Source organism: Crocodylus siamensis, chromosome 1 (assembly GCF_052110815.1).
Source record: "Crocodylus siamensis isolate JL-2025a chromosome 1, ASM5211081v1, whole genome shotgun sequence".
In the NCBI taxonomy this organism is placed as follows: Eukaryota; Metazoa; Chordata; order Crocodylia; family Crocodylidae; genus Crocodylus; species Crocodylus siamensis.
Genome location: NC_143395.1, coordinates 360,576,288 through 360,600,637, shown reverse-complemented (window position 1 = coordinate 360,600,637; position 24,350 = coordinate 360,576,288). Strand labels below are relative to the sequence as shown.

Below are 24,350 nucleotides of genomic sequence, written 5' to 3'. Positions count from 1 at the left end.
TTATACATTAGTCAAAATGATGCTGTATCAATTTTAGCCAATTTGCTTCTACAAAATATGTGGAAGTCATGCACCTAGCAACATTCCTGTCAATGAAATGGTAGGTACAGCTCATCTAGCAGACTATGCTAGGCTTAGCACAACTGGATCCATACCAGGCTATAGAACTGAACCACCTTTGTGCCACAGATGGTTGATCTCCTACTGGTAATGGCCAGGAGGCAGGCATTCTTTCTTAACCTCCTGCATCTTTCTGCAGTATTTTATACTTCACCATGAAAAACCTGGTTTCATCTGAGAGAGATAACGAGGATGCAGGGTCATGTGGAACAAGTGGTGAAAAGTAACCAATGAGTAACCCATTATTTTTAGGAGTTCCCAAAAACATCACATGCTTCACATATGCATAGTAAGAGGTCCCTGCCCCATTAACGTTACAAAGTAAATGGGGAGAGGAAGAGGATCTAATTTATTTTAGTTACTAAGGCAAAAAAGTCTTCAAGACTGAGAGAAGGGATATTTTAATACAAATTAAAATACAAGTGCAGGCAGGGCACTAATGTTTTATATTGAGTTAGGCACATATATACATATATGCCTAACCCAGGAAAAACTGGTTGAGGTGAATCTCAGTCAGTTTTAATTCAACCAGTGTAGCATGCACTAAAAGTAAAATTGCTTTATCTTGATGATGGTTGTAGAGGCATGTAATATAACAACATCCTACTTTAAATCCTCTCCTGCCTGCCCTCCAAAGGAAAAAAAAAACAATAAAAAGAGGGTGAGGGAAGGGGAATAGAAAAAAAGGAGAGGAATATCAGAATATCATGAAAGTCTATAAATAAGCAGCAGCAGAATGAAAATGAAAAGCAGCTGATTAGAAGCTTATCAGTTATTGTGAAAAGTATTGTGAAATGTGAGGCTTCCCTCTAGTGGAAAAACAATGAACTGGCTACCTCCTGATATAAATTAGAGTATGTGTAATTTAGGATGGCAACTATTTGTATTTGCAACATTTATCAAGGGAACAAGAAAAAAGTAGATATAATAATGTGTCAGAACAAATGTGTCATTCACAAGTTTTCAAATTTTAGATTTGAATATTATTTTAAATTTTATTTTATTTTAAAATTCACCATGTCTACTTCAGCCATATCAGCTGGAACTAATTAAATTAAAAAAAAATGTGATTTTCAAAAGCATACACACACTGTGTGGGTCTAAACATGTACGTTTCATTCTAGGGATGTAAAAGCGCCCATGCGCAGTTTTGAATGTTTGTGTCCTAGAATCATTTGCTTCAGCTGAAGCCTCATTACTTGAATAAGAGAAAGGGAACACCTGGCAGGACATTCATTAAGGACCCAGAGTCTTTGGGTGTGTGTAGATGAAATGGGGGTCCTAAATTGAAGTGGTGGGTTTTTAAAAACATTGCTTCAATTTAGGGGCAATTAAACCCGTGTCGTGCACACACCTGACTTACCTGCCTCTGGCAACGAGGAGAAGGTGAGCTGCCAGTGGGCAAAGCAGTCCCGGGGCTGCGGGGGGGGCTGGTGCTTCCCTCCACAGCAGTAGCAGCACCCCACCAGGTGGCAACCACCTACAGGCACCTGTCTCTGGTGGTCCTGGGGGGCACTGAAGTCACAGAGGGAAGCATGGGCCCAATGGAGCTCAGGCAGAGTGGCCGAGGGCAAGAAATCAGGCTCACTGTTTCCCCGCCTCCTCCCCTCTTGAGTACAGCCTGCCTTCCCGGGCTGCTGCCAGGCTTCCTGCAGCGCCCGATCTACACAGAGCCTGGTGCTTTGCTCTGCAGCTGTAGGGGCAGCAGACTAAAACTCCTTGGAGCAATTTTAGTTGGCTGTGCCCTAAGTCATTTAAGGCGCATTACGCTGTTGAATTTCCTACAGCAGCAGGCATTAATGCATAATATGCCACTGAGGCAGGCAAACACTGACACCATTAAAGTGGTGCAAGAACATTTAGCCCGCTTTAAACCGTCACACACACATCCCTCATTTCATCTACATACAGCCTTAGGCACCAGGACTGTAACAACCTAAGTTTGTTAGACTTCAGAGTACTCTGCAGGGCCCAACTTTTCTTTCTTGCCTCTGAAAAGGTGGGTGTTACATAACGCTTCCTAAATCCAGAGAGTAGGACTCTGGTGGGGATTATGTAATGAATTACTTAGCTCTTGTCATATTTATGTTATTAGTAGGATATTTGATTTAGTTCAGGGGTACTTGTCAGGTCTGTTATATATTAATCATATTTTAATAAGAGCTTCAAGGGACCCCCAAACATTTGATCTTTTATCAATGTTTATATATGAGTATTTCAGTAGCTCATCATAACAATTGCTTAATTATGCAGCAATAATGCATAATAATAGATTATTGTATTAATATCTGAAACTAATAATGCTTCAAAATGAAGTTTTCAAATGTTTTTCAAACTGAGAAGCTAATAGTAAATGTAGCTTTTGACATTTAAACATGAGTGAAAAGTCTAGGCTTTTGACAATCACAAGAACAAGCTGATTAGATCTAATAATGCTTTTCCAATAAAGGATTTGTACTAACTCAGAGATTCCCAACCACCAGGCAATGACCGGGGCTGGGAAGGGTTGGCTGCCGGGTTGTGGCACAAACTTTAACCACTGCTAGCAACAGTTCTATATCCAGGCCATGCCCATGTCATGCTGATTGGCTGGGCAAGAATGTCCTTGCTTGGCCAATGACTGTGACTTTAGCTTTTGAAATTGGACCACGGTAACTGTGGCTAGTCACTTCTGTATCAAATGCAACAGCTAAGAGATGACCAAGCAAACTTCAATGGATTTTTTTTTGGGAAAGAGTGCTTCTAGGAAAAGGGGCAATGAAGTTCTGAACAACAGAGAGGAGAACTGTGCAGAGGATGTACAATGCCAAGAAAATGCCAAAAAATAAAAAAAAGGAACTTTCAATCACAAGTATGACTCCTTGTACATAAAATACAGGTTTATCCTGTTGGGCGATTCATAGGCTCTGAAACCACTGTGTGTTATGTGCAGAAACGCCATCAAACAAAGCAATGAAACCTTCAAAGCTTATTTGGCACTTGGAGTCCAAACATGCTGCACAAAAGTTGATGCATTTATGGGCTAACATTAGTCAGCTAGTGATGTGTATGTATGATTTTTAGCTATTGTCTCCTCCTTTATTAATGATGTTCCTGATTAAATAAAACAATGGAGATCCCTCTGTTTTGCACTGTGCCTCTGCCTATTGAGTCTGTTTTGTATTATACACTGCCTCTGATCCTCACAGCCCCTCCACCCACATAAAAATTAAAATTGAAATATGTAAATTAGATTGTTTCTATACCTGGTCTGCCAAAATTTTGAGCAAGTTTGCTGGTCCACAGTATAAAAAAAGTTGGGACCCACTGTACTGACCTAATGAAGACAATACAGCTTCCATTTAGTTAAATTCCATTTACAGCTTCTTTGAAAGGACTTTTAAGATAAGCACTGTGGCATTTGGATCCTATTCTCACTATTCAGCATCCCTTAATTAATAAACATGTGACCAAAGTAACCTTATCCACCTTTGGAAGGATACTTCAGAGTCGATTATAAGCAAAGCAACCAAGAACCAGTTTCTTTAGGACAAGAAATTTTGGCTAAAAATAGCCTGCTCCTGTGAAATGCCTTGAAGGGAAATGAGAACGGTTCAAGGTTTTTCATGCAACAAGTTCTGGTAAACTTCAACCAACCCTCGGAGTTGCTGGATCTCTGCAACCTCTCTCACCTCACTGGATGTAATAGTAGTGAGAGGGGAAGAACAGTGCAGTGGCTAAGTCACCAGCCTTGGATTCCAGTGAAAAGATATCAGTAGCCAAGATTTGATGTGATTTTGGGGAGGATCCTGCACTGGAGATAAGGGGTACGAACAGAGCAGATGTGAGGCTACTGGACTCAAAACCAGCAGTTAGAAGTGCAAAAGGATTAGTTCTGGTTTAGCAAAAAAGCCAGATTGTGTTGGTCCAAAGAGGTGACCCAGTGGAAAGGAAACATTCAGTTCCTGGAATGGTCAGATTGCTGGAGAAAGGGGTTCAGGTAGAAGACTAAAGAGTGATTATGATTAGAGCTTACTAACTAGGTTTGGGAATGAAGATTGGACTGGGAATGAAGATTGGATTTAGACAAATGGAGTGAGGTGAAAAAGGAAAGGTTTATCAGGAAGGAAAGAGAAACCAAGGAAAAGGAGTGATGTGGAAAGCAAGAATGACAGACCCCAAAAGAGACACAAGGTGTACTACAGAGAAGTAGTAACAAAGACACTGGGATAAACTTTTAAAACTTTAATTAAAATTTGAAAGAGTTACAATAGAATGTGTCAAATATTACCAGTAGAGGCACAAATTTATTTACTCAAATACAAAGAATGTGTGTATATACTGAGAAAACAGTGTGGGAGAACTTTTGATGGATGTATGCTCTCTGTGGATAGTGGTATCATGGAAGCTTCTTTAATTTTTAGAATGCACCAGTTATCTGCAAAACAGGTCTTTTTAACAACATCTTCACACAGGATCCTCTGGTCCTTGACACCTCCATAACACACTAGCCTTCCTGTATGACCCTGACATCCTTTGCAGTGGTCTACAGGATGGCAAAAGCTAATAATGCCCAGAACAATTTGTAATGATGCCTCTCAACCCCTGAAAAATCCCCTGCATTCCACAAGAAACCAGAAAGGAGGAGGAAGGAATCAGTTTTAGGTTATAATTAAAAGATTTTCACAGGAGTTGCCAATATTTTTAAGTTTGAATGCCAGAACTAGGTGATGGACAGCTAATTTTCTGGAAACCTGTTACCTCAGAGAGGGTGATACAACTATCTTGACATGAACCGGGTTTGTGTGTTAACCTAAGATGTTAATGCAAGGTTCACAATCATGTTCAAAAGTGGTTTCCAGTATAACTTTTTTATCATCTTCTACCTCATGCTGAGTCAGCTACATGACTATGCAGACATATCCATTCAGACATTTTCTTTTGTGTAAGGTACTGAGAGACGGGGGAACAAAATTACTTTAGGTTGGCTCCAGAAACAAATGGATTCTAACGTCAGTGATCCAAAGCAGCCTAAGTGCAGTCAGATGCCTTTCCCACTCTCCTTAAATCAACTTTGAACAAACTGTTCTCAAATTCATAGGGCATATGACATATTAATAGGGTAAATGTCCATTTTGCACAAAAAGCAATGATTCAAAGTTTGAGAATTATGCAGAAATCCCCCCCTCCCCTCTCAGTTTACATGTTAAACTATTAATCACTGCAGAAGCGAGTCTGGCAACATTTGGGGAGGAACATGATAAATAAGATTTCCTACCTTAAAGATACGTGGCTGCAGAATATGCAAAAAAACCCCAAAAAGCCAGTGTGTACAAAATAATTTATTACAGCATAATATACGTTGGCATTATTTTACAGTGAGCTTTTCGTTCAACAATTTGAATCTAAACAGATGACACACAAAAGGAGACCATATTAATTAGAACAGTTTATTTGTCTTAATAAAATCCCCCTTCATGAATGTATATTTGCCTTAGAGGGGCTAGTTAATATTACTGAAATATTTACATTGCAGTAAAATAAAAACAAACTGGTTGAATGATTCCATTACAGTTTCCAGAAAACTTATTTCTGTACAAGCCACAGTATAATTATATTTTGATAGCAGTTCTTATAGAATGTAAAGCTGTCACGTCTAGGCATTTTCTCCAGCAATATTATGCTTTACATGGCTATATTTGATTCCAACTTTCATTTTTGATGTTGTACATTTAATTATTAATGCACCAGAATACAGAGTAAGAAAAAAGTTTGTTGCAATGTGTTGTCACCCTCTTTGTGCTCCCTTAATTTGTTTTTAAATATAAAATGCATTCTTTAAATACTACTTGTTTTATATTACACAAAGCAATAGTATTTAAGGAAGAACAGTATTAAATTTATTGGCCATAAATCCGCAACTAAGACTTTTAATGGAGTTATATGGTAAACTTACCAGCAAATTTATAAAATCTAGAAGAGAGCTATATTCCCCATTACTGTACCATACACTTCTGCCCAACCTTGGAGTAGCCTTTCCAATATAAAAATGGTGGGGAGGAAGGAAGGGATGGGGAACAGACAGACAATGGTGTATCGCAGTCTCTATTATTTCAGGGAATTCCTAATGCATACTCAACTGTTTTTAAAATGTTAAACCATTTGAAACTTAAGGAAACAACAGCTAACAATAGTGATGGAACACAAGGTAGATAGAAGACAGTTTTCAAAAACTTAAAAATTGTAAATAAGTCAGACCTCCCAGTACCTACCGGCATTGGTTCCATACAAAACACAGAATTGACAAAAACATGCAAAACAGGCACCACTTTCATAATTATGTGCTTCAAAAGAAACCACACTGACCAAATTAAAAAAAGGAAAAGAAAAAAAAACAACAGAAAGTGATGGAGGATGCTACAAGCAGCACTTTATCAGTCTTAATGTGCTAAAATCTGCTCAACTGATCCTTTTATTAACAAGATATGATCACACTTATTTTTATATGCAACAACATTTAGGTGAGAAGCGTCTTTAATGTCTGTAATTTAGGGATCTTCTTGTTAAAAGACCTGAAACTGTACAAATATAAACATATGACAAGTGCTGATTACATGTAATGTTTACATAAATATTGGCAGTTCTTGTTGGGAGGAAAAAACAACTATTAGCATACTCCATTTGCATTTAGCTATCCAAATATTTCATTTATACCTGTTAGAGATATTAAAACACAACCTGGAAAAGTTACCCTGATCTGTATCCAGCCAGTCTTGTATGGTAAGTGTGAGATTTTTTTTCATATCAGTATATATACTTATATATACTACTTCAAATTTCATTGGACAGCATATCATGATTAATGGCTGTGTGGTTCACTGATGTAATGCTACTATCATCCTCATTTGTGGCCGGCATGAAGGCAGAAGTAAAAGGAAACAGTTTATGACATGCTGCTCGATATTCTTCATATTGACTATGACAGCTTCCAAAGCTGCCATCAAGTAGTGCCTCACAAACCTTTGTTAAAATCTAAAGAAAAACAGGAATAGTAGTAAATACATTTGATTTAGACTGTTTTATTACCAAACATTCCTGCAGCTGTTACTAAATCTTGCTTGCCTGATGAATGAATGCAATGCCCCCTGCTGGTAGTAAGTGCCATTAATATTGTTTCCAAAAGTCCTGGCAATAAGAGCATAATTTCAGACAAAACAGCATTCCTCCTAACAATACTGACCAAACTTAAATGAGTACATTTATCTAGTACTTTACATACAGCATCTGAGACAACACTTCCCACCCCCACTAAATGGAGATTAAAATTTTTTACTTTACCTTCACATTTTTGTCTCCCATAGTTTCATCCAATCTAGTAGCAATAGCAATTGCTTTCTCTTGTCTTGATTTATCAAGGAAATACATCATCTTAGCACCTTAGCATAAGGAAAAAAGCATTTTTAAAACAAACTGTAAATGTGTCTTTGATGCAACATTTACTTTTACAATTATAAACTGATACAGGAAACAACTGAAATACAAACCTTCTATCAATGTAGAATGCGACTTTCTAAAGTTTTTAAACCATCACATCAGTTTTCCCTTTTTCACCCCTTACACTTCACATACAATAGCAGAAAATCTTACAGTACATTTAGAAGCATAAGCTTGATTCTGCTAGTGATGAACATGACATGCTTGTTAGTATCTTGCTTCAGCAGTCACTGAAATATGACTAAGGAAACAGTTAATAAAGAAGACAGAGGTCAAAAAGCATGACTAATATAAGTGCAAGGATTATCTTGGTGCCTAACACAAGGGTGGCAAAGGTATGTCCCACAGGCTGCATGAGGCCTGAAGTGCTGTTTCACTTGCCCCATGGGTCTCCTAGAGGAACTGATGCAAGTAGGAGCAGGGTCCACCACCAAATTCCCACCAACTGAGCCCCGTTGGGGGCATGTGGGCGATGGCCAGGTGTGCAAGTCCCACACTGCTTCTGCTGGGTCTGGAACTAGCCTGAGAGAAGCCCTGTAATCCAGATCCAGCACAGGGACATGGGTGAGTTTGACATCCCTGGTGTAAGGCATCCAAATCAGTTGGCTAGTTGTGATTCACCCTACAAATGACAAAGGAATTAAACAAGTGTCTTCTCAGAACCACTCTGATTTGTTTTGAAAGCCCAAAAGTTTATTTGAACTGCCTGAACAATGGAAATGAAGAAGCGATTTTGGTGTGTTCCAAAGGTTTATCTATGTAGTAAAGTGTAATGCTGTGCAAAGATACAAGGTAGCATCGGTACCAGAAGCAATATAACTAATTGAGTTACTGTGGAGCTCTTCGCAGGCTAGTACAGCTATAATGTTTGTGGTACTTGTGGTAGTCCTAGTACAATGCAGTGCTGTTTTCAAGCATGTACCTTAGGTCTGCTCCAAATGTTACATTAGCTTGAAAATACATGCCAGCTTCCAACAACAAATGGTAACATGCCAGGCATTAAAGGAATTTGTTCCAAGAAAAAGACTGCCAATCCACCACAAAAAGCAGCAGATCCACAACAAACAAGCTGCTGATTCAAACAGCAACTTCTTTGTCCTGCTGGGACAAACTCAAATGTCTGACCAGATCTCTCAAAGGGGAGGAAGGGAAGGAGGGAGAGCAGCTGGCTCTTGACAGCTTGCCCAGCATAAGCTGTCAGGGAGGCTTGCAGGCTAGTTTGTCCCCACTGGCAACCTTTAAAGGGCTCCCAGGCTGCACGAGAGTCCTCTCAAGTTCTGGGCGTGTGAGGACCCCAGCACTGAAGAGCCACTTGCCAGTGCTCGGATGCCTTTTGAAGTTCAGAAACTTCTTACTGAATGAACGCATCTTTGCACCCACTCATTCTGTCTCAGATTTGCTTAATAAATCTTTTTCAGTTAACTTCTAAGGATTTATATACACCTGATAGATCTGCAGAGCACAATCAGCTTAAAAATGGAGTTTGAGTATATTCTGTTTTGGGTAACTTATCATAAAAAAAATAAATAAAAAACACACTATATTGGCTATGTTTGTTTGAGACTAGTGTAGATTGAAGCTTCAAAGGTATCAACAAGGACTTCACCCGACTTCCAGAACCTTGACTAGTGATGATGGTCAAAAAGAAAGCAGTTAGTTTGACTTTCAGATATATAATTGCCATCTTCTCACCCTCAGTACAAGACATCTGGACTGCAACGCACTACACTATGGGCAAACCTCACTATACTGAATCAATAAACTGTGAGACACCGATGTGGTCCCCCTAAAGCCAGAGTGGCAAAGTTTATGACATGACAATCTTTTTAGTTTGTAACTACTATACTCAAAAGGTAATTAAAATTGAGCCAGTAAAACACAATGCTTTCTATGAAGACTATGTTTATAGCACACTGTAAGAGACTGAAAAATTTCCCAAATACATATCAGAGCATGACTAAAACCCACTACTTCAGAGGAGAGAACACCAGTGAGACCTGGACAAATCAGCCCTCCCAGTGCACACCCTCCTCTTCAGAGAGGCAAGATTGAGTTGGGATTTCTATTGTGATACTGTAATTAGACTAGGATCCTGGGCTCAGTTTCCTTTGCATTGGACTCTGGATAACAAATAATCCTTCACCACCAATTTGTTTCCAATTAACTTCAATAAATGCTGACAAGTTTTCCCAAGCAGGAGCAAGAGGAATATAAAACTGAAATAATTTGAACTGCTCCACTGTTATCCATAGAGTTCTGAACAGTCGAAATTGAAGCGATCATCTTATTTCACTGTGTGGCCTGACAAGGAGCAAGGCTTTTTTGTAACTACAAGGGCTAGACTCTGCCATTTTCTATTAAAAAGGTAAACTTTTCATTCCAACAGAATTAACAGGAAGGGTGGGGCATGCCCCTCCCCACTCCCCAATAAAAAAGTGCTGGCTATAGGGCGCTTTCCAGGGAAGGAAGAGACATGGGTTTCATGCTGTTGGTTGGAAGGGAGATTGTTAAAGCCCTACCAACAAGAAGAAATCTCAAAAGCAACCTTTGGTGGAGCTTGACATTTTAATTAAAGTGACTTGCAGTATAGAGAAAGACATTAAATGATGGTACACAGTTATTCCAAGTTAACCAATCTTATTTTGTATAGCATTTAAACTTAACAAACCTGACAGTTGGTGCTGAATGGAGGTAGCACTGTGTTTGAGAAACTCTTCGTTAAAACTTTCCAAGTCTTTGTTAATAAAGATTTTCTGCATTTCTTGTGTTAGTACTTTGCTCACAATTTCCGGGAGATTACTATGATCTGATACTAAAAGAAGGGAGGGAAGGGTGATGACAAAAAAAATTACTGTATTTTCCTCTTTTGCTTTAAAAAGTCATTACTAATTAAAAAGACACCACCTTATTTTGCACACAGAAAAGGGAAACTTCTTGGTTAAAAAGCCAATGGTTTCCACTCTTTGGGATTCAGGAAAATATCAAACGACTTTAGGACTGATGTAGTAGGTCTGGAGCACTGTTGTAGCCAAGACGGTCCAGGAAATATACGGGACAAGGATTTTGTTGGATCAACTATCAACATCTCTTAACTACACGGATTAACAATAAAAGATATCACCAAAAATTCATAGAAATCACAGAAAATTAGGGTTGGAAGGGAATTAAGGAGTTCATCTAGTCCAACCCCCCGCTAAGGGTAAGACCATCCCCAACTAGATCATCCCAGCCAATATTTTGTCTCCCTGGGTCTTAAAAACCTCCAAGGGAGGAGAGTACGTGACCTCTCTGGGTAACCTGTTTTAGTGTTTTACTATCCTCCTAGTGAGAAAAAGTTTTTCCTAATATCTAACCTAAACTTCCCTTGCTGCAACTTGAGACTCTTTGCTCCTTGTTCTGTCATCTGCCACCACTGAGAACAGTGTAGCTCCATCCTCTTTCCAACCCCCCTTCAGGTACTTGAAGGCTGCTATTAAATCCCCTCTCCGCCTTCTCTTCCCCAGACTAAATGACCCCACTTTGCTCAATCTCTCCTCAGTCATGTGCCCCTAACCATTTTTGTTTCCTCCACTGGGCTCTCTCCAATTTGCCCACATCCTTTCTGTAGCAAAGGCTCAAAACTGAACACAGAACTCCAGGTGTGACCTCACCAGTGTTGAATAGAGGGGAAACGTCACTAGTTGGGGATCATCTCCATCTGCTGACAATGCTCCTACAAATGCAGCCCAGTATGCTGTTAGCCTTCTTTGCAGCAAGGGCATACTACTGACTCATATTCATCTTATTGTCCACTGTAACCCCCAAGTCCTTTTCTGCAGAGCTCCTGTTTAGCCAGTTGGTTCCCAGGCTGTAATGGTACATGGGATTGTTCTGCCCTAAGTGTAGAACTCTGTCCCTGTCCTTATTGAATGTCATGGGATTTCTTTTGCTCCAATCCTTGACTCCTAATTCTTGACTCCAACACTGACAAAATTTGGGGGGGATGGGACAGGGGCCCAACTTTGTCTAGATACGCACACAACAGGTGGGGAGAAAAAAAAAAGGATAGGGCAAAGTGATTTAAATACTGCACGTAAACTGAGATTTAACTGGGACTTCAGCCAGCAAGAACATTTTAATCTTGCCTTGCATTTGTACACTAATCATTTCCTCAAGGAAAAGTTTGTTCTTATTACTCATTAAACAGTAAGAAATGTATACCTGCAATTTGATATACCCTTTACAGAAATATGGAATTTGTTGTGAAGTAGGAAGGTGTACTCCAGCAAAAACTTACTAGAGGTGCACTGATACATTGGTCCATATCGTATTGGCTCTGATAAAAGGAAAACTGACATTACCAGCAATTAGGTTTTTTTGGCTAATGTGGCCGATAATGTTGCTGTGGAGCCACAGCATGCACGTGGCCAGGAGTGCAGCCCAGCAGTGTGAAGAGCAGCATCCAGTCAGTAAGTCTGTTGGGGGAAGGGGAGGCAGATTGAGGCCCCCATGGTGAGGGAAGGAGTGGGGCAGGGGCAGGCGCTGCACAGCCGGGGTGGGGCAGGGTGCAGGACGGAGCCATAACCAACTTGTCCAAGGGGTATGGGGAAGGTAGGATGCACCCCTAGGGAAGGCATGGGTGGCATATGCCCCCCGGATATGCGCACGGGGCAACTGCAGGCTGGGGTGGCACCAGGCTCTTCCCAGCAGGGAGTTGGGCCAAGGCTATGCTCTAGGAAGTGGCAACGCTGGGGCGGGGGGCGGCGCTAGTCACTCTGAAATTCACTGTAGCCCCCCAAATGCTCTCCCCTAGTGCCTGCCCTGAGCACAGCCCCACCTCAACCCCCACACCAGGAAGAGTCTGGTGCTGCCCCGAGCCTCAGCCCAGTGGCAGCCTGCCCTCGCCCTGCATGCAGCTCCAGGGAGGGGATGGCACATGCCCCCCAGGGGGTGCATGCAGTGGCAGGAGCCATCCCTCCCTCCTGCACCCCAGACAAGCTACTCGTGACACTATCCCATGCCCTGCCCGCCCTGGTTGTACAGCACCTGCCTGTCCCAGCCACACTCCCTCCTTCACTACGGGGGCTCAATCTGTACCCTCCCCCTCCCAACACATGCGTCCCCCTGCAACAGACATACTGGCTGGACACTGCTCTCCAAGCTGCTGGGCTTGCAGATTGGAAATCAGATCAGTATTCGCCGATATGGCTCATTAATAATCCACCCAAAAAATCTTTAATTGGTGCACCCCTAAAATGTACTACTTGAATATTATTTTTAATTAAATTATTTTAGTACATTTTAAATTTCACAAAGATAATTAATTTAAAATGCTAATCAGACTTTTACTTTAAATTGTCCTTTATTTAAATAAAAGTAATTTAATTAAAAACAGAATTTTTACTTTAAAAAAAAAATCTCTGTCTACCCAAACACTAGTCTGCATTTTATGTTAACACTTGGACATTAAATAATCTACAATTCCTTTGTTATACATACCAGCTTTAGAGAATTTAATCAAACATTCATGTAGCCATGGATTATTACTGTTGATAGCAAAAGCTCTTTTGACAGATTGCAACATTAGCAGAAACTTTCCTGTGCAAAAAAACCCAAACAAACAAAAAACCAAGGTTATACAGTTTCAAAGCCGTGCCATTTATTTCATTACAAAGACCTCCAAAATCTAAATCTCATATATTAACCCAATTATACCTATAACCTTTACATCTGGCCAAAGAAAAATCCATTTTTCTATAAGTTATACCAGTTCACACTCCACCTTTCAGAAACTTAAAAATGCTTGGAATTTTTTTAACAAAACAATTGTGATAGAAATGTCCTCCAAAAAACCAAACCAAAACAAAAAAACCCAGCAGCCAAGTCTAAAGGATTGTCCATTATCTGAAAGTGTTAAAATAAAATTAAGTCCCTAAATCCCTTGCTTTTCATTAGTAAATATAATGCAACTATTAAAAACATGAACCCCTGTCCAAATTTTGCCTGTACTTTTACTCTTTAAACCAAAATACAAAATACTATTGCAGCTCTTAGGTTCATTCTAGTTTGGCATTACCATTAGCAACACTGCACAGGCCACTTCATTGTGCAGTGCTTGAGTGGGGTTTTTTTTAATTGGCTAATTGCTGCATTGTTAAACTAGATGTAAATATTTTTTTTCCATAGAAAGCATTACTAGTACATAATTACAAATTCCTTCATCCTTGCATCACTTTTTAGAATAAATTGTGTGTTGCTAAAGAAAGATTATATGACATGTTAAGCTTTACAAAAGATATGTCCATTAAGACTGGACACAATTTCTACATCTGTATGTTAGAAAATGCCTCCTCTATTTTAGGCTACAGTTGGGTAAAAATGGGTTGAAATAAAAAAAGAGAAAAGAATTAAAACTGAATACACTTTACCTTTTCTAAAGTATAGTTCAAATGCTAAAAGATGCGTGTCTATGTTATCTGCAACAAGATTCTTAAGTGGTATAAGGAACTTAATAGCTTCCTCTAATGGATTTTCTACCTGTTTTAACAGAAGACAAAATTAAGGTTACAGCATAAAAGGAGGCCTGATATCACAAAAGTACTTCAAGATTTAACTTTATACAAAGAGTCACCATCCCATATCGGCAGACTGACCATTTTTTCTGCTTTGGAAACAGGAACAAGAAGCAAATCTCATCTCGCTTGTACCTACTGCAAACAAGTATGTCAATTCCTCAGCTACCTGTATGGTGTGTAAAATACTGCTGTCAGACTATCTTCATCAGCATTCAAGAATTCATGATCAAGAACAGTGGGGACCAACATGTCTGGCAGGCATGCAAGGCATGCACAGATTTACTGTGTACTCTTGCCAAGTGCCACTCTGATCCTTTTTTCTTAGTCAATATGCTACTCAAATTTCTACACCCTGACCAAGGTTCTGTTCTGCTTTCTTCTTCCTGCCCTGTACTTCATGCCTGACCAAATCCTTTGCTTTCTGCTCCCATCTGCCACGATGCTGCCTACGCTCTCACCCTCTGCTGTGTGCCCCACACGGACTACCCACACCTTGTGTAGCAGGTTGGCTACCCATGATTTAGAACATAAACACAATTAAAGCTAAGGATTAAAGCATGAAGGTAATTGTAGATATTAAGCTGAACCATGAAATCTTTTCATGTTTTATAATGAAGTTATGAAAGTTCTGCTTTATATGTTGGTCACTATGATCATTATATGATTGTTATACCATACTATTCCAGGTAAGTGCTGTAATATAGGTTTAGCTACCAAATAAAAATTATAACCAACTTATAGTGGCAACAAGAATGAACTTTTCAACTCAATCTAAGAAAGAAATTAAAATATTCAGGTGATCATTAACAGTGCACTTAAGCTCTAAAAATGTACTGGTTTTCAATTGTGTATTCCGTGCTTTTTCTCTTCTACCTCACTGCTTTGGTAAAAAGCACAAATGAGGGGGGTAAACAATTAAAGACCCGCATTTTGGGCACCTGATGTACTAAAAAAATTACATTAAATTAAAAAAAATAATCACTACTTATGTTCTCTCTCATTGTCTCATGGTTTCCTTGTACACCCTCTATCCATCAGTAAGTAGATCCCAACTCATCTTAAATTGGAAGCTCTTTGGGGAAGATGTGTTTTTTTTTCCATGCTTTAATAGTGACTACCACATTACAGTGATGGTTAATGACCAGATTCCTAGGTTCTACAGCAATATATAATCAATAGATTATTGACAAACTTGTCAAATATAAAAAAATAAACATAAAAGGTGGTGTTAAAATAGTGGACTATTTCTTTTTTGACATACATTTTTTTTTAAATTTAATTTGCACCCAAGGCCAAATTAGCCAAAACAAATTCCAAATCCAAATGTCCAGAACCATAAGTGGCACTACTACCAGCAAACATCCTCTACCTGCAAGATGTTTCCAAAACTTTTGGTGGGCATCCTACTTGCAGGCCCAAGCCCAGAGGTTTGGGGTTTGGATGCCCCTGAGTTTTGCTTGACCTCAGCCGTAAGACCCTTGGAGCAAGCAAAGGAGAAAACTCCCATTTCTATAACCTGGGCTTAATGCTGCTGCACCGTGGCAGGTACTGAACCATGCCAGAAGAGCAGTTCTCCTGCAATGCAGTTCAGGAAAACTTTCTTGGACAGAGATACATGGTATTTCCCCTGCCAAGTTAAGAAGCCACTACGCTTGTCTTGAGCCTTCAAGAGGCTGAAATGCACTTTTAAAAAATATGTACTTTTAATGAAAGCTTGTGGATTACATGATTCTAGAAGAAGGTATTTATATCTGGTCAGGCCGGAAAGATTATCAATAAAATTCATGCTAGCTTAACTGTTTTTAACAGGCAATACTACACTCACCCTTTCCAGTTTTTCAGGAACTAGCTCTTCCTTGGGGCCACTAGTTTCCTCCTCTTCCTCATCCCTTTTTTTCTTTTGATTCTTTTGCTGCCGCTCTCTTTCTGCATGTTTTCTCTCTTCTTCAAGTTTAGCTTTCTTTTGTGCTCTTCTTTGTTTACTAAGCATCTTCTTCAGTTCTTTGGCCGAGAGGTTTTCTACAGATAAATAAAGACAGCGTATCATCTACTTTACCTACAGAATATATCATTCAAAACAAATCTTGGATTTACTCAAACAGTGCATGGACTCACTAGACTTTTCATACAAGGAAAGTTTGTGCTTTTGCCGAGGTTTCCAAAAGCATCCTTTTCGCTCACCAGAACAATGCACACATTAATATATGGTTTAATATATTTCCAGCACAAAACTTTATGTAATCTTAATAAATACATGTCAAAGTTTGTATAACCCAAATCAAAATGAAACTCCTGAAACTTAAGACTTGTTATTTAAACCAATAATCAGCTGAAATGTGAAGTGTGGAGTTCCAGCATTTATATTATGGGACGTTACGAATAGCTTGTTCTTACAGAATGCATTTCACCCAACGATCTCAGATGGCTTTATTATAAAAGGTAGATGATACACGGCTTTTATTTTTTTTGACGTTAGGCTTACTTCACACATCAATCTTACTCAATTTCTTTCTAGTATTCTTAGTAATAACAATCATACTCCTGATATACCTCAGCTGGAGTACTGTGCCCAGTTTTGGGCCCTACACTTCAAGAACAATGTTGATCAATTAGAGAGAGTCCAATAGAAGGCAACTAAAATTATTAGAGGCCTGGGAAGTACGACTTTATAAGGAAAGACTGAAAAAACTAGGGTTACTTAGTCTGGAAAAGAGAAAGCCAAGAGGGAATTTGATAACAGTCTTCAAATACCTGAAGAGCCATTACAGAAAGGATGGAGACAGATGTTCCTCTGTGGCAACAGGGGACAGGACTAGGAACAATGGCCTCAAACTACAGCAGAGGAAATTTAGGTTGGAGATTAGGAAGAGCTTCCTGACTATGAGAATGGTCAAGCATTGGAGAAATTTTCAAAGACAGGCTAGATGTACATTTGGCTGCAGTGTTCCCTCTAAGCTGCGTGGTATGTGCAGCCGCGCTCATGCCATGCTGCCAGGAGCACCTGCATAACCGTGCATGCCATGCAGCTTACAGGGAATGCTACTTGGCTAGGGTGGTTAGTCAGAGATGATCCTATCCTGGGTAGGGGGACAGACTAGATCAGGGATTGGCAACAGTTTTGGGCAGAGTGCCAAAACCACCTACAAACTCAACTTGTAAGATGTTGGTGTGCCAAAGGCAGATGGCAGGAGAGTTGCAAGGGGCCTCATTCTTGTTGCGACAGGGCAGCCCTGGCTCCTTCCCCAGGGCATAAGTGCCAAGCAAAATGCATGTGTGCGCCAGGCTCTGGCATGCATGCTGGGAGTTGCCTACCCCTGGACTGGATGATCTACTGAGGTTCTTCCAGCCTTACTCTTCTGTGATCCTGATTAGAAAAATCCTATATCACCATGTTCATCTTAGTGTTTGTAGCCTGTAAGTACCTAGAGATTTCTAACATTTTAGTTAAGGGCACAAACACACAAAACAAGTTACTGCAAGGTAAAATGAAGGTGGAGTTTTACAGCAGGGATGTTCACAATCTTTGCCATGCAGGCCAGATGTGGTCCTTGGGGCTCCCCACAAGTCGGGAAATTTGGCAGTGGTGGAGCAGTGACAGTACCACCCTACTGAATTCTCAGCCCAAAGTGGCTGGTTTGAGCTAGGCCATGCTCCCTTTCCCTCCTGCATTTGGGTCAGGGCTGGGCCAGCCCTCCCCACTTTGGGACCAGACTGGGGTTGGGACATGCCCCCCCACAAGGCTGGACTGAGGCTGGGCCATGTCCCCTTACTGCTTCCCTCCTACAAGTCTGGATTGGGGCTAGGCTCCAACCTCTTCATGTCAGGATGGTGTCTGACCCAGATGCCGGAATCACCAGCTGGATCCAGCCCATGATGGACCAATCACTGCCCATCTGGCCTATCAAGGAAAACAGTTGAGCACAGCTGGTTTAGAGCATGTAGCTTCTTCACAGTTAGTGAGGGCATACTCAAACAGCATTAAGTGTAAGCTACCCTTTTGTGGTTTAGCATTCAATGAAAATGGAATCTCCCCTCTCTCCTTTCTAGCGCCTTCTCCGTCTCTTCACCCAGCCAGTTCTAATTCTTGCTTCTGCCCTCTAGCTCCTTGTCAGTTTAGTGTCTCATTTCTTCTGAGCCCTTCTCTCCTTCCTCCAGTTCCTTCACCCTATTCCTCCACAACTCAATTGGAGAGGAATAGACTGCTGCAGGTATGCTTGCTTGGGCCTAAATTTAACCACCTTATACAGAATAAATCACCTATCTTCAGAGAAGGACCTAGAGGTTATAGTGGACCACAAACTAAACAGAAGCCAACAATGCTACTGAAACTGTCAATCACCATCCTTGATATATGCAAGACTTGGGAAGTGATTATGCCTTTACTTCCCCCAGGTGGGGCCTTAGCTGGACTACTATGCCCAGTTTTGAGACCACAGTTTAAGATCTAGAGAAACTGGGGAGATTCCAAAAAAACAAAAAATAAGAAATTTAGAAACATGACCTAGTATATGATGGAAAGGATTCAGTCCGAAAGAGAAGCAAGCATGCAAGAGCACTGAGGGCAGACACGATAATTTCTGAATACGTAACAGACGACTGATACATACAAGGCAAAAGACGGGGCAAATTAAGTTGATATTTGACCCTGAGTTGACACAGAGAACAACTGATCACCGCAAACGCACGCACCCACCCACCCACCCTGGATTGGGGCTAGGCTCTGAACTAGGTTCAGACCTAGTTAAGGATTACCTGGAGGCCTTAGATGTATCCAAGTCGGCAGGCCCGGATGACCTTCATCCGTGGGTGCTGAGGGAATTGGCTGATGTCACTGCGGAGCCATTGGCACGGCTGTTTGAGGACTCCTGGTGCTCAGGCCAAGTCCTTGAGGACTGGAAAAGGGCCAATGTGGTCCCTATTTTCAAGAAGGGGAGGAAGGAAAAGCCTGGCCACTACAGGCCAGTCAGCCTCACTTCCATCCTAGGGAAGGTCTTTGAAAAAATTATCAAGGGCCACATTTGTGAGAGCCCTGCAGGGGAAGTGATGTTGAGGGGTAACCAACACGGGTTCGTGCCAGGCCGATCCTGCCCGACTAACCTGGTTTCTTTCTATGACCAGGTAACAAAGAGCTTAGATGTGAAGGAGGAAGTCAATGTCATCTTCTTGGACTTCCAGAAGGCCTTTGACACAGTGTCCCACCCAATTCTGGTGGGCAAGCTGAGGGACTGTGGCATTGATGAATGCAGTCACATGGGTGGCAAACTGGCTCCAGGAGCGCACCCAGAGGGTGGTGGTGGATGGGTCAATGTCGACCTGGAAGGGTGTGGGCAGCGGAGTCCCCCCCAGGGCTCAGTCCTTGGGCAGGTGCTGTTCAACATCTTCATTAGTGACCTGGACGAGGGTGTAGAGAGCACCCTGTTCAAGTTTCCTGATGACACCAAGCTGTGGGGTAAAGTGAATACACCGGCAGGCAGGGACCGCATTCAGGCAGACCTGCATAGGTTGGAGAAGTGGGTGGATCTGAACAGGATGCGGTTCAACAAGGACAAGTGCAGAGTGCTGCACCTGGGGAGAGGGAACCAGCATTATGGTTATAGGTTAGGGGCTGACTCTCTCAGCAGCACAGAGGCAGAGAGAGATCTTGGAGTCAGGATTGACTCCAGGATGAATACGAGTCGCCAGTGCAACAAAGCAATAGGCAGAGCCAACCGCACCCTGTCATGCATCAACAGGGGCATCACTAACAGGTCCAGAGCTGTCTTGCTCCCCCTCTATGCAGCGCTGGTCAGGCCGCAGCTGGATTACTGTGTCCAGTTCTGGGCGCTGCACTTCAAGAGGGATGTGGAGAACCTGGAGAGGGTCCAGAGGAGGGTCACTCATATGGTTGGGGGCCTCCGTGGCCAGCCCTATGAGAAAAGGCTGAGGGACCTGAATCTCTTCGGTCTCCACAAGAGGAAACTGAAGGGGGATCTTGTGGCTGCCTACAACCTTATCAGGGGCCAGCAGCAGGGACTCGGGGAAAGTCTGTTCACCAGGGCCCCCGTTGGAGTCACTAGGAACAATGGCCACAAGCCATGGGAGGACAGGTTTAGGTTAGATATTAGGAAGAACTACTTCACTGTACAGGTGGCCAGAGCCTGGAAGAGGCTTCCCAGAGAGGTGATGCTCTCATCTTCCCTGGAAATCTTCAAGAGGAGACTGGATAGGCACCTGGCTGGGGTCTTATGACCCCTTCTACCCGCAGTGCTCCTTCCTGCCCATGGCAGGGGGTCAGACTAGATGATCTGTCTAGGTCCCTTCCGACTCACTGATTCTATGATTCTATGACACACACGTACCATTTGTTCTCTGTGTCAACTCAGGGTCAAAGATCAGCTTAATCTGTTGCAAAAGTGATGAAAGCTAGGTATCTGGGGAGGAAAATACTTAACTATAAGGGTAATTGAGCATTGGAACAGGCTATCAAGGAAATCACCTCCATTTTTTATTTTTCTTCTTAAAAATAATTTGATGTACTACACCAATTATTTTAGTACAGGCCTCCATTTTGCTCATCTAACAATTTAATACTATAAAAAGCTTTTGTAATAAAATGAATGCAAGGCATCTTTTCAGTCATTAATCAATGTTTTAGGACAGAAAAGTCTTCTATAAATACCAACAGATAATGGTTTCATATAATTTAATATTATTTAGCATTCTAAACGCTAATTGAGAAACAGACATGTTAATGTTCATTACTCTCTAGGTACCTGAATTCACTTCTTGTTCTTTGCTTTCGTTGGTTAGAGGATTATCATGTAGCTTCAAGTAGATTTCAATTGCTGATCGAGCAGCCTTAAAATAGAAGGCATGTTTCCTGAGCACATCTTCTAATCTCAAGAGGTCTACATAGGCACGAAGAGTCATCTTTCTCATGCAATATGTATGGAAGTCAAATTGATCATCTGTTATCTCAAAAAAATGCTTAAAAAAAAGAAAGAAAAATCTTCTTAAAACTTGCTTTATATTTTCTTATTATTACCATCTGTTAAAAAATATAAAGTGAAGTATAGTTTACAGACAATACTGATCAAGAGCAAGATTTTAACAATAATTAGTACTTAGAAGAATCCAGTGCTTCAGCATATCAGTGTCTCAGGATAAACTGAAGACAAAGGCTGCTTGCAAATGTTAAAAAAACCACCCAAAAAACGTGCTTTACTGGAAGCAGCAGCATGTTGCTTCGACCCAGCTCGTCAGTGGCTGTATAGATCAGATGCTTCAGCAGGGCTTTTTGGTGCTTTTATTCAATCAGCTATTAGATAAAAGTGCCAAAAAAGCCCCACTGAAGCGCTCGATCTATACAGATGTTGGGTGAGCCGGGTCCAAATAATGTGCTGGCTCAGTGCAGGTGTGCGAGAAGTTTAAAGTTAAAGAGCTTTAATTTTTGTTTGTTTTTTTTCAACATCTGCAAGCAGTCGAAGAGAAAAAAAAAACTTAAAAAAGGAACAGTAACGTTTATTGATCTTTTTTCATCATTAAAAATACTATCACATTAACTGTCATTTTAAAAAAAAAAGGAAACTGCTACAATCAGTGTGTTAATAGTTTTAGATAAAAAAAGTGCATCAGAAGTTTTGACACTATTGGATCTTTTTCTTTTTAAAAGGGAACAAAATTATGGAAGCAGATAAAGATACATTACCCTAAAATTAAAAAATACTATATATCCAGTGTTTTAAAAGTGCATTAAGTCAACATCATGATTTTTACATTAGAAGATCATCATCTTCCTCTCAAACTGACTGAGGCAGTGGTTCACAACTTTTTAAAGACTCAAGACATTCCACAATTACTTTTCAGAATTTAGTGGCACTGCATTTAAAAACCAATTTATTTCTTACAGTGCTTACCTTCTTGCACTCCATGGCACCCTTAAAAGGATCTCACAGGGAGATCCCAAGGGATTAGGGAGCTTACGGTTGAGTCTTTAAACCCCCAAAGGAGGCAGGTGTCCCTGCAGGGGATGGAAGGGTGTGACAGTGGCCACAGGGTGCAGAGGCTGGTGCCAGGTGAGGGCAGCAGCAGCAGGACCTCACCCATGTCCTGCTTTTTCCACAATTTCCCCCTGTCTGTAGGTGAAGAGGTGAGAGAAAGGCCCCTGATGCTTTGCCTACAGCTCCAGGGGCTTGAATGTTGGACCATTCCCTGCAGCGCCTTCCACCAGCTCTAGGAATGTGGGATGAGGATGAGAAGGAGTAAAGCTGAAAGAAAGCAGCCCCACACATGCCTGCCTATGGCAGACTATGCTGTATGGAGCATGGAAGCAGTCAGAACAAGGGTTGCCAGATGGGGGGGCGGGGGGGCTGGGGGGGCAGAAGATTGCACTTTTCAGCACAGTTTATTCCCTTGCTCCTAGAGGTGGTGGGAGCGGCTGCATGACGTGCTGCTGTGGTGCGGGGAGGCAGGCACAGAGTCCCACACTAATGGAGGAGCCAGCCAACACTTGCATCTTCTCACAAGCATCAGGCACTACAGCACCCCTCAAACAATCTTGCAGCACCCTGGCAGAGAACCATTGGATTAAAGCAATGAATATTTGCATGAAGACTTTTATGCAGGGGAAAAAAAACAAAACAAAAAACAACTCAAATCTTTTTAGCGACTTACCCTTTCCACTTCGTGACATTTTTTCAAGGCATCCCCGTATTTCCCTAATCTCTGATAAGCTGTTGCACATTCAGTCTGGAACCACATACACTGCATCTCATTGAGATTTTCCATAGCAGATGTTCCTTCCTGAAACGAGTAAGTTTAAACTATAGATACCAGCAGCTCCTGCTTGCCCCTGACTAACACTTGGCAACAACTAGCATAGGACTTTTGGTAAGAATAACCAGTCATCCATGAACACAAGGTGAAACAGTCAGTATCTGCTAATGGTCACTGATTTAATAGTTACACAAGTTCTCAAAAGAAAAAAAAAATCATTCTTATTACAATACAATACAGTACAATAACTAATCTTTTCTGTAGCTTCTAGCTGTTACTCTATATTCCCCAAGCCAAACTGATACACATTCCAACGCTTGAAAAACCTGCTTAACTTTTAAGCAGTTATGTCTCAACTTTCTTGAATTCGCAGATAGCAGACACTGGTACTACAAAGAATAGTCCGAGGTTAAAGTCCACTTCCTGGCTGCAGATGGAAACTATGGGGCAGTTTTTTGAATTGGGGTAACAGACTTGCATGGACTCTCGAGGTGAGTTTGTGTTTCTGTGGATGTGCCTCAATTCAGACTTCAAAGAAGTTCTTTAGTTTGTGCAAGGAATTCTAAGGCTAGGTAGTTGGAATAGGACATGCTGAATCAAGTTTCCTTCCCTTGTCCTCCTTCGTTTCAATATGGTTAGAGAACTTGTAATGCATCACCTAAGGTTCTAGGACATTTGCTGATTGTTTGCATATGCCAGGAAGAAATGTTTTATCCTTTGGATGCATTACTAACTTCCATTCTTTTCCCTGTTCTCCTAAAGCATCAGTTAGTGGCCACAGCTGGCCCCAGTGGAAACACTGATGACTGGGAACATGTCCCCAGTGGGACTGAGAAACCACTCAGATAGATGCCTGGACAGCGATTGCAGGATCAGTGTTTCCTGGCATCATACTCAGAACCAGAAAAGAATCTACCCCAGACCAGACTGGCAAGAACTTGAGGGTTTCTACCTTTCTCTAATGTGAGGCATGACCCATTTCTTAGGATTATTTAGGCCAGTGGTTCTCAACCTTTTTAGACTTGAGGCACCTCCCTGCCCCACCCAATAGACCTAAGAAACCTTCCTGAAAATGCCAGCTCTCAGTTTTCATTCAATTTTTGACTATACAAAACAGAATAAATCAATTTTTCTGTTGCAAAGAACTCAAAGACTACAGCAAGTTAGTAGATTTTTAACACTGTGAATTCTTATTTGAAATCTCTGGGTTTATCATCTTGTGAATCATCTGTGCACACCAAACAGTTCTAACACTGCGTGGCACCTCTGAAAGGATCTCATGGCATCTTGGTTGAGAATCACTGGTTAATTAGGCACATTACTGCAAGGGCTTATGTCACTGAGAGTGCCTTTCATTAGCTCTACTCTCCTCCTCCAGTATGCTGGAGTTTTCTTGTGGCTTTAAGGGCTTTTCTAAGAGTATACCATGGCTTTTAGCTACAGCGTATG

At 41.2% G+C, this 24,350-nt stretch overlaps 1 protein-coding gene across 3 annotated transcripts in view; it reads right to left on the bottom strand.

The window, feature by feature from the left end:
- Nucleotides 1-5,410: 5,410 nt before the first annotated feature.
- NAA16 (N-alpha-acetyltransferase 16, NatA auxiliary subunit) overlaps nucleotides 5,411-24,350 on the bottom strand; it is a 99,550-nt gene continuing 80,610 nt past the window's right edge. For all 3 annotated transcript variants that reach the window (XM_090025046.1, XM_090025054.1, XM_090025065.1), the window contains 8 exons: nucleotides 22,800-22,928; nucleotides 20,900-21,113; nucleotides 15,973-16,166; nucleotides 14,001-14,109; nucleotides 13,072-13,170; nucleotides 10,262-10,405; nucleotides 7,438-7,535; nucleotides 5,411-7,131 (listed from right to left, as the gene is read on the bottom strand). In XM_090025046.1, coding sequence (XP_089881172.1) covers nucleotides 6,931-7,131; nucleotides 7,438-7,535; nucleotides 10,262-10,405; nucleotides 13,072-13,170; nucleotides 14,001-14,109; nucleotides 15,973-16,166; nucleotides 20,900-21,113; nucleotides 22,800-22,928 — 1,188 coding nt within the window. In that variant the 3' untranslated portion in view covers nucleotides 5,411-6,930. The remainder of the gene's footprint in view (nucleotides 7,132-7,437; nucleotides 7,536-10,261; nucleotides 10,406-13,071; nucleotides 13,171-14,000; nucleotides 14,110-15,972; nucleotides 16,167-20,899; nucleotides 21,114-22,799; nucleotides 22,929-24,350) is intronic.